The sequence below is a fragment of the Aythya fuligula genome, chromosome 1 (assembly GCF_009819795.1).
Source record: "Aythya fuligula isolate bAytFul2 chromosome 1, bAytFul2.pri, whole genome shotgun sequence".
Classification (NCBI taxonomy): Eukaryota; Metazoa; Chordata; class Aves; order Anseriformes; family Anatidae; genus Aythya; species Aythya fuligula.
Genome location: NC_045559.1, coordinates 189,043,896 through 189,058,031, shown reverse-complemented (window position 1 = coordinate 189,058,031; position 14,136 = coordinate 189,043,896). Strand labels below are relative to the sequence as shown.

The 14,136-nt window shown below is 47.4% G+C and overlaps 1 protein-coding gene across 2 annotated transcripts in view; it reads right to left on the bottom strand.

Moving 5' to 3' along the window:
• Nucleotides 1–13,819, bottom strand: part of ARHGAP20 (Rho GTPase activating protein 20) — a 60,170-nt gene extending 46,351 nt beyond the window's left edge. Inside the window, exons 1-2 of one of the 2 annotated variants that reach the window (XM_032208168.1) lie at nucleotides 13,721–13,819; nucleotides 3,775–3,860 (exon numbers count right to left, since the gene is read on the bottom strand). In XM_032208168.1, coding sequence (XP_032064059.1) covers nucleotides 3,775–3,860; nucleotides 13,721–13,819 — 185 coding nt within the window. Of the gene's footprint in view, nucleotides 1–3,774; nucleotides 3,861–13,720 lie in introns of those variants that run through there. The other variant, XM_032208170.1, reaches the window with a different exon arrangement.
• Between the last annotated feature and the right edge of the window lie 317 nt (nucleotides 13,820–14,136).

Genomic DNA, 14,136 nt, shown 5'->3' with positions numbered 1-14,136 from the left:
ATCCTCCACATGAACAGAGGTCTGCCAACACAGAGCAGAAACTTAGTAGCTTGGGCTGTCACATGTGAGAACTGTTTTGAGGGACAGTGGAACAAAGGCTGCAAATTTGGTTTGAAACAGGTCTTTATTATTAATGTCAATTATTTTGAGAAGACAAGACCCAACGCTTAAAAATCAAGGCCTCACACATTTCTGTTTCAAACCCATAATTTGTGTTGCACTGAAATATATCATTAAGTTGTGCAGTTTGCATTAAAGGACACCAAGAAAAAAGGAAAATTAAGAGGAAAATTACAACTGTGCAACAGGTCTAGGGCCAAATACAACTAACCCAAATCCTTTACTGATTTCATACATATTAATGGCATTAAAAATCAAACTTTTTTTCTGCATCTGAGTATCAGCCAAGAAAAATATCAAAAGCTTACTTTTTTGGTGTATTTCTGGAATAACTTTGTTCAAAGTGCTTCCAAAGAAGACATGGGATGATGTGAAACAGTCTTTGCATGCCTATTCATCACTACTTTGTGAGGAAAGATAAACTGTACAAAAAAAGGAGCAAAACCAGGAGGCAATGAATAGTCTGCATATTTTCAACTGTTGGTTGTAAGGGCCGGAATTCCAGTACAATATCTATACTATTTACTATTTATTTACAGTTACAATTGAGTGAGATGGGGATTGCCTGGTTGCTCATCTGTACATGATCATGCTGTTCAAAGTCATCTCAAAATTCCTCCACAAGCCAAGTTATCATGTAACTCCTTTTATATGGCTGATGTAGCAAGGCAAGATCTGTAAAGAAGGTCTAACTTTCATTAAACCAAATGGTATAGCAGGGGAAAAAGAAGACAAGCTTCTAAGCACACAAGACTTTCCAATTAGCTTCTCTTTCAGGAGTGAAGAGCGCAGTGGAACAAAACTGTGCCTGCTTTTTCCAGCTAGATCTTCTTGTCTCACCTGCATCCTCCGGCTGTCACAGCTACAGCAATACTACCATTAAAAAACCTCAATCCTCCGAATGCTGAAATAGCCATCTCCAGATGTCACAATGGTTTCTTTGAAAACCATTAATAAACTTTAAACTGCCCAAAGGTAGGTCTCAAATGGCTGCCACCACATTTTATGAAAATGCCCTGTATATAATCCAAGGGCACCTGACATATAAAATGGTATAAAAATACAAGCTGACTTGTGCTTCTAAGTATTTCCTGCCCTTTTAAACTTTGCACTTGTTCATTAATTTCAACAAATGTTGAGGTGAGCCAGCTGCTGAGGTGAGAGGATTCATATAAATCCCTCACAGATGTTTGCTAACTTCAGATAGGAGCTTTATTATCTACAAGTCATTAATCAACCATTAACAAGTAAGTGTTATGGAGTCCCGCTATTAAGGTTCACTGCCAGAGGAGAATAATGGATTTTGCAGGCTGGCTGTGTCTACAAGAAAGGGAACTAAGAGCTGAGACAGTTCTGAGATAAAACATTTGGAGGAGATTAGAAAACAAGGGAAGTCATTTTGTTGCTCTCTAGCTTGCCTTAAGAGAAAGCACTTCACAGGAGTTAAGCATTTACACAACAAACTGAGGAGAAAGTTCAAGCTCATCCATCAGTTTCGTGATGAAGAGGAATGTGTTTTGCACAGCCAAACAAGGAAGTCAGGCATAGGTGAGAATTATTGCTCCTGCGAACAATAATAAACACTACATCATCCAAAGTGTTAGTCTCTCACTGATAGACTTCAAAGCCACAAAATCACCTGCTCTGGCCTCCAGGGTCCTCAGACTTCACCAGACACCTCTCACTAAGGTCACAGACTTCAGTTCAAAACAACAGGAGCAGCTAAACCATGGCATGCCACAGGCAGAGGACAGGCAGGGCTGAGGCAAAATCCAACAACAAATTCCAGCTCTGGAAGTGGTAGGGTCTGTCAGGCAAAGCGTTGCCCTTCCTGCAGAACAAGGCAACTTTTCCCACTCTTCAGTCCTCTACACCACAAAGTTTCTGCGAACTAGTCTTACAGAAAAAGAAAAAAAAATCCTTCTGCACACCAGATCTGGAAAGAATTTTGACCTGGACTATGTAAGGAAGACATAGTTACACTTACGAAACAGTGTAAAATTCTTAGGTGCAAATTTACATGCTGAGTATTATCTCACTTAGAGGCTCTCCAGCTATGGCCAATACTTATGGGCCAGGAAATAAAACAACAACAACAAAAAGCAAAATTGAAGAGAAATGATTATGTCTGAACCCCAGCAGGCAAATGACGAAGTTCTGAAATATGAATTCTGAATATAGTTAATTTTCTTTTAGTAGTGGCGACTGTCTTGAAGGGAATGTCCTCCCTTCAAGAATGCATTAACTGCTTGAAGGGAAGACATCTGCTCCATCCCTGGAGGTGCTCAAGGCCAGGCTGGATGGGGCTTTGAGCATCGTGACCTGGTGGGAGGTGTCCCTGCCCATGGCAGAGGGTTGGAACAAGGTGGTCTTTAAGGTCCCTTCCACCCCAAACCATTCTGTGATTCCATGACTCCCTGTGCAGACACAGGTGTATAAATGGCAGGAAACCCTGAAGTTTGAGGGCTGAGGGATCCAATCTCTTGTCCTCTGTACCCTTCAGTTATTGCTGCCCCCACAGCAAGAGTCCATCTCTAATTTCAGAACCTCAGTTATGAATGTGTGATCTATGCCCCACGGGTGGTATCACAACTACGCACATTACAAATACGGTGAAGAAACAGTAGTAAATGGAAGATAAATAGGATAGTACAGACAATCAAAGCATTTCAATGTTCCCATGAAGGGGTTACAAAATACCTATTTGACTTATTTTAAAGACTTGGAAACAAAGTCGAAGAGAGGCCACGGAAGAAATTTTACAGCCAGAACCAGAACACATGTTGCTGGCTCTCGGTCCTATGCTCAGGCCACTAGACTACACAAAAAGGTGCAAACGCCTTTAGGAATTCATTTCTAAGTTTTCTCTTTCATGTCATAGCCAGTAAAAAGACCTGCAAGTAGTTTCAACTCATTTTCCTTCCCTATTTTGCAACTCTGATGTTTTCACAGAATACTTTCACAGGTTTCTGAAATACTGTGGAATTCTGTGTGATGACAAATATGAAACCAGGTATTGGTTAGATCAAACACAGAAAACTTTCCAAAGCTCACATACTGATTACTTAACACACCACAGTGTAGGAAAAAATATTCCTTACAAAGCCATACTTTAATTTCCCTCAATAATGTTTCTTAGTAAAGAGCTCTACACAGCTGGAAGCATTAACAGCCTACCAGATGGTTCACTTCTTGATAAACACTTATGTTTTCTAAGTTTAAAGTCTAATGAACTGTAGGTGCAGGAAGATAAAATTACGTATGCAGAGTGGTCCAAATGGCAGGTCAGGAAGCAGAGACGGACACTGGAAGAGCTCCATAGAAGCTCCCATTTCTGTGGTAGCTTTACATTGGGGTGGGAAGGGAGGAGAAAGGCTGATCCTGGCGGAAGATACGATGTGCTGAATGCTTCACACTTGCACACACCCACACGCCCAGTCCTAGAAGCTCCTATGGGAGGATGAGAGTAGGTGGTGACCACCAGACCCTCGCCCACAGCATTGTCCTAAACCAGCCTGAGCCTCCACAGCTCTGGAGAGATGGTATCATGCAGCAGATCCATGGCAGGAACCAAGCTCAAATTAAATGGTACAATCCCACAATAACCGTGCCCGAGATGTGCCTAGTACTGCATGTACAGCCAGCAAAACTCACCTTGAGACGGATCTCGATCTGTTAAGAGCTTTGACAAAGATCAAAGATGGTGCAGACTGGCGCCTTTGGGCCAAGCTCTTCATTTTCTGTTTGGAAAGAGAAACAAAATGAAATCGTAGGTGAGATTGGGAACCATTAGTGCATGCATACGGACTTGTCACAGACTCCAATTTCAGGCCATGGGAAAAAAAGATAAGTTACTGCCATCAGAAGCCCTGGGAGAAAAAAATGCTTGCAAAATATCACATATTGAGAAAAACGGGAGCACAGCCAGGAAGCCCATGATACAGAAAAGTTGATCATTAGTGTCCATACAGAGATGCCTGAGGTCTTGCATACATGAAATAAACATCTAGAGCATTTCCTAAAACACTTTTTGACCCTTAAGAATCTATTGTACTTTAAGTGTATCAGGAATCCAGATGGTGATTCAACTTTCAAATGCTTGATACATTTCTGTGCCTGGTCTGACATATATCATAAATTAAGGTCTGAATTCTACCCCCCTAAGACTACCTGCTACACAGGGCTAAAAGTTTTTTCCAAATCTTTAGAACTCTAAAGAGGTACAAACAGTTTTCTTCCCTATTAATCTAACTGGAGCATTACCTCTCGTCTCTCGGTAGTCATTAATGACATTTTTTTCATTCCTGATCACGTATGGGCCAAAATAGGGAAGTGAGAGGCAGGGCAGCTCTCAGAAGGCACAGAAAAACTAGGAGGGAATAGGCAAAAGGAAACACTCAAAGACAGGGAATGCAGCAGGAAAATAAATAAATAAATGAATAAATAAATAAAAATAAAATAAAGCACAGGTAAGAGATGAAAATATCAGTAGCTATCAAGGGAGTACGGATTCCCATTGCGTGAAGTTGAATACTGCAATAAAAATACCGAGCAAATAAACAACGCTGTTTTCTCCAGAGGCAGAAATTTTCAAAAGCATGTGCTGAAGACAGAAACACACATTGCCCTGAGCACAAATGTATTCACCACCGTATTTTTTTTCCCCTCCTGCAGCCAGAAATAGGACTGAGGAGCCCTGGCCCAAACCCTGGAGCTGCTCTAGGAAGCAGTGGTGCAGCCTCCTGCGGCCGAGGTGCGTGACCTCTTCCCTCACTGCCTCTCCACCAGGAGGATGGTTGTTACCTTATTTAGCTCAAATATTTTTCATAGTAAACCGGTGAACAAGAGGAATGAGGCTGAGCTCCTCCCGAGACCCAGACAGACCGGTGTCCTGTGCTGGTCCTTCGCACCAGGCTGGGCACCGCCGGGAGCACCCAAACAAACACGCCTCTGACAGTCATGAACTCATTGCTCACAGCTAATCACTAAACAAGATTTTCTATTTAACCATCAAATGCCAGGAACAAATACATTAGGGAACAACTGATTTCTGCCCATTTATGCTCTGGATGTGGGATGCATTTTATTTGAGCAGGTGCACAGTAAGCTTCACTCTGAGGATAGAAATTCGACAGCACTATGTGTTTTGCTTTGGGCAAGTGTATCTCTTTTACTCATTGCAATGCATATGTTAGTGTTGTTTGGTGGTTTGTTTTTTTTTTGTTTGTTTTGTTTTGTTTTTGTTCCCCTTTATTTATGTAGAGCATGCTTGTTTATTTTTTTAGATATTCAGTTACACAAATACAACTGTAATTTCAGTTCACCCTTAAAAATGATCCCCTCCTACCCGTTTCTGTCATCAAGAAATAACCATCTCAAGACCGATAAATTAGGTCTGAGACCATTTAGATGTCTTCTATCCAATTGAAAGTTAACTGAGCAAAAAGGAAAGAAAATACTGTGCTACGTTTTTCTAGTGAACGAAATCAGTACACCTTACAGCTGGAAAAACTGAGAATCTGCTAGCATTTCTAAAAGTGGCATATCTATAAATGTGAAGGCAGAAGGAAGCCTGTACATCAACACAATCTAAAATCCTACAGAAAGGAAGCTATAGATGTCACCTAACCATCAGTTTTTGTAGGAGTTCATACAAAGCATCAACTCCCAATCAGAAATTCACTGCAAGTCTCAATTTTTGGGCAGGTGGCTTTCAGGGGGTGGTTTGAACTGGAGCATCTCAGCTCCTGTAAACGCAGTGGGGGGGTTGGTGATTATTTCTAGAGATCTTATATACTTTGACTGCTCAGGTCCGAAAAGAAAGACACAAACAAATGTAGCATTTTGAAATCATAGAATCACTTGGGCTGGAAAAGTCCCTTCAGATCATCAAGCCCAACCATCACCTAACGCCAAGTCCACCACTTAAACCCCGTCCCTAAGCGCCTCATCCACACATCTCCTAAACACCTCCAGGGATGGGAACTCCACCATTTCCCTGGGCAGCCCATTCCAATTCCTAAACACTCCTTCCATGAAGAAATCTTTCCTGATACCAAATCTAAACCTCCACTAACACAACTTGAGGCCGTATCCTCATGTCCTAGGATGCTTCCTCGCATCCTAAATATCTCTCTCAATTATGGCAATCTTTTTCATGCTTGGGCTAGCAGTGTTCAATAGTGCCTGTGAGATTCCAGCCTCGACTTATATATACAAGGACTAAGGTAAATCTTAGGACTACCACAAGTAGTCAAACTTATGGTAGTCCCAAGGCAGGAGGGGATCCCAGGAGGTCTGTAGTCCAGCAAGGTCTGTGTTACCTCCAGGCAGGAGGTTGCACAGCCTTTCTGGGCAGCCTCTTAGTACAGACTGAAGCTGTTAAGCAAAACTTTAAGAAAAAAAAAAAGAGCCTGAAAACATGAAGAAGATCACTGATGCGATTTGGAAAAGGAAAATCTTCACAGCAAAAACGAAGTGAGTCAGGTCAGCTGTATGCAAATAAAAACGTTACCCAGAGACATTAACTACAGAGATTGTTTACAACCTCTTTAATTAGGGGTTGTTTTGTTCTTAGTTTGCCATGTACAGAGTCTGCGTGGTGAAAATAAGAGTCCATCTTGATGACTTGACTCGATTTTATTTTGAGAAGGAATAGGACGAATTCATTTTTGGCTGGGTTGGACCCACATGTCTGCCCCCCTCCGTTTCCCCGCTGCTACATGTGCAAGGATGTCCCCCTGGCAATGTGGAGAGGAGCAGACACATCCTGGACAGCTGCAGTGAGAGCAGATGTTTGGGAGCAAAAGGAGATGCAACGACCAAGTACCGAAGCATGGGACACGGAGAAGCATTTCACAACGCGTCCCACATCATAACCTCCCATTTTTTCATGTAAATATTAGAAGGGCCAACACAGGGAGAAATCCTCATACTTGCTGGTTGAGTCACAGCCATGTGAAATGTATCATAAAATCAGGATCCATAATGAATGTTTACAGTGTGCCAGATGCAGAGATGATAATCTCGTATCAGCCGGGACAAACCAGAGTTATCTTTGCCTTCCTCACTTTGAAAACCTTCAGTTCCCTACCCCCTCCCCTCGAGTTCAGGTTTAACTTCATACTTTCTGCATTTCTGCTGGTGGTTGCCTCGACTCCTTTTTTAACAGAAACCAAAAGGGGCTGCTTTTGTGGTTGTAGGACCGGGGGTACGCTTCAGCGTTCGGCTAGCTTCTGCCTGCTGCAAACAGACATAGGGCTACAGATTTCAAAAGAATGAGCTTACCCCAGATAACGATCACACCTATGCTCTGAACCACTATTTTGTAAACTCCGGTGGTAGGTGGTTTATGAGCAGATCAGCCCACGGGGCTGAGGGCAGCAACCTCGCAAACCACGACTGGAAACCGTGCTGGCTCTGCTCATGAATCAGAGCCCGTATGGGGAGCAGGGTTAAATTTAAAGCACTACTTCCAATAGTATCTCACGAGTCGGTGGCTGCAGGAATAACCTACTTCTGACTGCCTACATCCAGCTAATTTGGCTAGCAGTTGAAGTGGATACTGATATTGTATGGAATTTATGTAAATGAATATATCTGAGGTGGGATATTAATCCCCACTCCACAAAAAAGGAAACAGCAGCATCTGCGTGCTGCCTTTAAAAAGGCATCAAACCGAAGATAAAGCACTCTTGTGATTTGTGTACATCACTTAACCACGTCAAGCTTAGAAAGCTAATGGCAGAACATAAATAAAATAAAGAGCGCATGAAAAAATGCGTGGCACTTACATTTCTTTTGCGGTGAAAAACAACTTGGGAACCAGATACAGAGCATTTATAACATTTTGCAAGTGCTCAGAGCAGCAAAACCCTGTGCAGCTACCCTGCTGCAGCTCCTGCAGAGGTGTAGGAGGCAGCAGGTAGGCTTGGGCAGGAGAAAAAGGGGCTGCTGGGCTGGGCTGGGCTGTGCTGGGCTTCCCCAGGAGCACAGCACCCATCCTGCTGGGTTGTTGCACGTGGCCGACACGCGGGAGGGTTCCCCCCACCCAGCTTCAGCCTTGCACACCTGAGCCACCCACTCTGTGCTCCTTTTCTGGTCCCCAGAGAGAAAAGGACACATTCAGTGCACGGTTCACCTGTCCTGCTTTATTCGTGAAGATGAAACAAGTCTTGACCTAGAAGTGCCGATTTCCTCCACCCACTGCAAAAGAAAACTAAGGTGACCAACGGGGCTGAATTAATCAGCTCAATCCTCTCTTTGCTATCTGAGTAAAGGACAGGGAGCAGAAGAATTTGTGAGCTTAACACCCTACGGTGCAATCGTCTTCGTAGTGAAGGGCTTGAGTTAAGGCTGAAGAAATGGTTTTACCTGTATGCTATGCGAGGGATTCATACATGAAATAGTTGGAAAGGGCACTCGGCTCCTAACTGACAGGTGGATGCAGCAGAAATGCCTCCTCAGCAGTTCACAGACACCCTTGCTAAAAGCCTCCCCAGAGATGAAAGGATTTCAGGCTCCTGATTTACAGGCTCGCTCCAGAAGTGGGTCAAGGCTGGGCCATGTGCCTGGGTCATTTGACTGGGTGACAGGGATGGCACCCAGATGTACTCGGGATTGTGCTCAAGTGGCTAAGCTCTCCCTCCCGCTGCTTTATTTTTCTAACAAAAAGAAGTCCGATTTTAACAAAGCCTGCTCTATAAAACTATCTACGTTAATAACAGCGAGGGATTTCACCCATGCAAACTCTGTTCTTGTTGTCTGAGCAACAAAACAGATCCGTGAGGCACGTTTCTGGTTCAGCCAGGCAGGAACGAAGGGGCAGAACACAAACCTTTACAGACACCCGCACAACAGAGTTCAGCTCGCTGCCTGACAAACAGTGAAAAAATCAGCACAATCCTCATCAGCCAGGAGGTAATTTTCTGAGGCAAGTGGGCATCACTCTCTCTATCACTGGGCTTCTTACGAGAGGCCATAAATCCCTTCTTCCACCATGCCATAATCCGACGGTTGTCAGACTCACAGTGCACAGCTGCCTAAAAACACCACAAATGACAAGAATCTCTTATGCTTGGGGAGAGCAAGAAATGGCCCTACGGTGACCCGTAACATTCCTGGGCCCTTATAAAGAGGGTGAGAAGATGGCTGCGTGTGCACCGCTGGCTCGGGCAGCTGAACGTGTGCCCGAGAGACGGCCAGGTCCTGTGGGGAGCCCTTTTACCATCACCACAGAGCAGGTGACAAAACTACGTGCTTGTGTTTATGCTGGCAGGGTACTTCTACTTACAAGGGCTTTCCTAAAAAGAAAGCCATTCTGGATGGAGAAAATGATGGCAAGGAGGAAAGAGCTACCAAGAGAGGGGAAGAAAACGCTGCTCATCTTGGACCAGCAGCTGCTGGAGAGCAAGGGGCAGATGGAGACCAGAGGTGGAAAGAAAAACCTGATGGAAGAACCTGCGGGTAAAAGATGTCCTACCAACCACCACACAAAGGATGCTAAACCTTGGCAGCACGGATGTAGATGTGTTGGAAGGATCCCAGCCATTTACATCAAGGGCTGGAGATGTGGAAGATGACTACGAACGTGGAGGAAGGCAGTGCTGAGCCTTTAGCCTGGGGTCCTGCTGGCAGCTGCACTGCGCCCGCTGCCCGCTGAGACTTTGCCTGTGGTGGCTGCGATGGAGCCCAGGTTTTCCTTCCGAGCCTCACAAAGCAGGAGCTTTAACACAGAGACACAATTCTGCCCCAGTTTCTGTATGGCAAGGCTTTCTTTGGAGCAGTTTACAGGTGACAGAGGAAGCAGACTGCCCCCACTACACGTGGATACTTCGAGCAGCGTTAAGTAAAGAGACAGCGATGTGCTACATGCAGTTCTTGGGTGCTGGCTTCTACATGGCATGCCGAGTCCCTCTCCTTCCTACTGCCATCATGTGGGACTAAAAAGAAACAAGACCAAGAAACATAAGAGCTAGAACACATTGTTTTGTGCCTAATTTTCCATTTCTGTCATGGACAGACAGAGGAGGGATGGCTAATTCTAGTTCTGGATTGAAGCAGCAGCACCAGGCACATCACAGAAAGCTATCACAAGTCAGCACCGCCTGCCGAGGTCATTCCATCCCATGGATGAATTCATTAAAACAGAGGTTTTTCATTTTAATTCATTAAAACAGAGGTTTTTTTCAGTCCTTGTCAGAGATGCTACAGGGTACATCTGCAGGATGACAGGAATCGTCTGATGTCCAACACATCACAGAAGTGATCCTGGGGAGCCGAGACTTCTGGCACCGCGTGGTGTGATTTTGACCACAGCCCCCCGAATCCTCAGGCAGGAGCACAGCAGAGAGGCCAGAAACTCACAGGAAGGAGCAATCAGCCTTAAGGAGCTTTATGTCAAAAATCTATGTATAAGGGCATGAGTGCAAGGTGTCATCAAGCATAATGGCAAAGACATCTTCATAGGGTAAGACAAAGAAGAGGATGAAGACTATGTCTGACTGCCTCCACTCTTCCAATTCAATTTGCTTGAATTTTATCCATTTAGTACACCATCAGGAAAACAAGTTTCCTTTTCCTGACAGCAAACTGCTGCCCTATGTGTGAGCAGGATCACAAAGAAACGTAGTTTTATGGTAGGGGGATACCACATTTTGTCTCAAATAACAAATATTATTGTACAAAATGGTTAACTTTTTGTACACGTCGTGTGAGTAAATACAAAGAACTGCCGAGCCTCACAAAAATTATAAGTAGTCACTTGAAATTTTCAAGGAGGCAGCAAAAAATCCTAAGAGCGATTGCTTATGTTAACAAATATTGTCTTGTGTAAAATATGCGGCACTGGCTGGAATCTAACCCCTCTGCGAAGGGAGAAGTGAAACACCAGAAACTTATAAATACAGTTAAATGACCGCAGCTGTTACTGCTGACACAGATATCCTGGCATAAAAGACATGCTGAATAGTTTGTTTTGATAAATCTGTAGAAATAAGCTCTATCAGTAAAATCACTCTTACTCACGTTACTTCAGCCCACTTCAGAGTTGCATCAATTTACTGGTAGCGGTTACCAAACCAAACAGCCAGTACAAAACTGCTCTGTGGGCCGACCCAGCATCGTCCAGCAACCCCAGTACGCCCAGTAAAGGGGGGAATCTGGCTGAGGATTTTCCAAAAGCATTCACTAAGACACTGGACTTCAATGTCATGTTTCAGCAGGGTGTCTCAAATGCCTTAAAAGCGTTTAATAGGAGAACCCCACAGCGTGCGTGAGGCATGCAAGCAGTGCAGGCTGCTCTGCAAAGAAAGAAGAGGAAGTGTTCCCCCAAAAAATAGTCTAAAGGAGCACCCAAAATACATGAAGTGAGTCCTAGACAATTTCTATCTCTCGGTCTTATGATGTGATCAAGCATGTGATCCTTCAGCTTTGCTTTGACAGCCAAGTGGGAGATAAAATAGGAATTCGGACGACCACAGAACAAGGCAGCAAATCTCAGCTGAATAAATTTCATTTGGCAAAGGTATAGTCGAAATAATAAAAAGAGAAAGGTTCGGTGGCCGCTCACCATGCTGGATTTGGGGGCGTTTGTGTCAGAATGAGAAACAGCATGACATATGTATTTCACCTTGCCATGCTGTGCCACCACGATCAAAGCTGATCTCTTGCCACCACACCAGCAGCACAACCTCTCCTGCTACAACAAAGACCTGCAGGATTGTCAAAAAGTGTGGTGCCTTGGCACTGTGCGGGAGTCAAAACAGAGGTTTTCAGAGAGACTTGGGAGCCTTAGTAGGGAAAAAAATGTTCAAATTGACGCTGAGATCCAGCTTCAAGCCCAAGGTTGAACAAAAAGGTAGGATGCTTCCACCCCAGTGAGGCACAGAGAGATGCTGTGCCGGGATGCTCAAGGGAGCACCAGGACCGTGGGAGGGGATCGGGGCGCTGGGCTGGGCTGGCTGCAGGCTGCTGGGCAGGAAGGTTTCCAAACGTCCCCCCGCCGCCTCTGCCTGCACGCCGAGGAATTCCAAGAGGGCTGCCAAGATCCGTAAAAAGTAACATCCCCGCTCCCCTGTCAGCGCTGGCGAAAACAAGGTCTGCGTTCCTTCGGCAGGAGCAGGAACAGGAAGCTCGAGTGCTGCCATCAGTCCTTGTCCTCAACGCCAGATCCCAAAGCAGACCTCGAAGGAAAGCAGTGCTCGTCTTCACAGCGCTCCAGCATCCCTCCTCCTCCCAGGTGGTGTCTGGCACCGGGGCAGCAAGGTCCACGGCACTCGGTCCTCAGCAAAAATCGAAGAGGTGGAAGAAGGAAAATCAAAGCCACGCGTGTAGCTGTCTCAGATCAGATTGCATGATCAGAGAGGGTGAGCATCTTCTCCATCATTTCATCCAGCCAGGCAGCAAGCAGAAGACACTCCACCACTCTGTGCAGGTGCATCGTGCTCCCTCTTCACAAACCTACCGGGTACGAACCGTGGCACGAGCCTTGGCTGTCCAGGCAAACATTTCACAGCGATCTCTGCCCTGGGCAGGTTGGATGCCTCCTGCCTTGGTGGGACACGGCACACACGGACACATCCCAGGGAAATTCACAGCATCGCCTCCCAGCCCAAACTGATGCTCTGGAGGAGGAGAGGGACCGGGACCCCTCCTGGCTCCACAGCTCCCCAGCCAGCCAAGCCCCCGGCACCGCTGGGCAGCAGGGCTGGACACGAGCTCAGCCTCTCTGCCACGCATCCTAAATTCATGCCATCAGGTGGAGGGATTTAAGGAAGGACACCGTCACCTGGCCACTCAATCTAATCCCGCCAGCATATTCGGCACCCAGCGGCACCGCACTCCCCTAAAGGCAGACGGTGCCTGGATTTAAGCGGCACAGCGAAGCACAATTGGTGCGGGAAGGCACCTGGCCCCGGTACAAAAAGCACTACAGCACTCGCTATAAACCAAGGGGAAAAAAAGGGGTTCCTGTTGGACATGGGATGAAGGGGGATGAAGGTGGTTGTTGCAGCTCGCTCAGGCGAGCAGCCGGCTGCGTGCAGGAGCCAGCGCTGTGCTCTGGGTCGTGCTGGATGCCCCCACGCCACCCAGCAGGCAGATCGCACACCCAGCTTCGGCTTTGGGACAGCTCTCCTTTTCGCTCGGGCGCCTCTCAGGGAAGCCGCTCGTCCTTTTCTCTCCCCCAAAACACGTGTGGGAGCACCCAGCACGCCCCAGCCCCAGCCAAACCCTTCCCCATCGCCCCCCCCGGCCACTCCATCACCACTCCCGGAGCTCCCCTGTATGACCACCCCACAAACCCCATCCAAGCCACGCATCCCCACGGCGACCCCCGCACCCCACACAGCCCCTTCCCTTGCCCCAAACCCCCCCCGGCTCACCCCGGGCTGCTCCCCGCTCCCCCCACAACCCCTTCCCGGGGCGGGCAGCTCCCCCCTTACACCCTGGAGCGCTGCCCACCCGGAGGATCCCCAATCACCTCCAGGACACCCCGTCCCCATCTCCCCATATCCCCATCCCCACCCCATCCCCGACGCCCCCTCCCCTCTATTTCCCGCAGAGGGTCCCCGGTGGGCACCGGCAGCGCCGCCGGCCTCACCTTCTTGCTGTCGGCGGCGGCGAAGCCCCTGCCCTCGCCGCTCACCGAGGCCGAGCGGGCCGGCCCCAGGTGCTCCTGCTGGGGGGACATCGCGGCCATGCGGCCCCCCGCCGCCGCCGCCGCCCCCGCCCCGCCGCCCGCACCATGGACAGGGCGCGCCACCGCGGGACACGCCCCCTCGACAGGCCACGCCCCCTTCCTCTTGGCCACGCCCCCTTCGCGAAGCCACGCCCGCCTCCGAGCAAACCGGACCCCCCCACTAGGAGGGGGGGGAAGGAGGGGGGGAGTGGTCTTGCGCATGCGCGGTGCGGGGCTGAGGGGAATGGGGGGGGGGTTTGGGGAGGGGGCTGTGGGGTCTCGGGTTCAGCCCCCCCCCGGTCCCAGGGCTCCTGCATAAGGCAGGGACATGGCCTGGG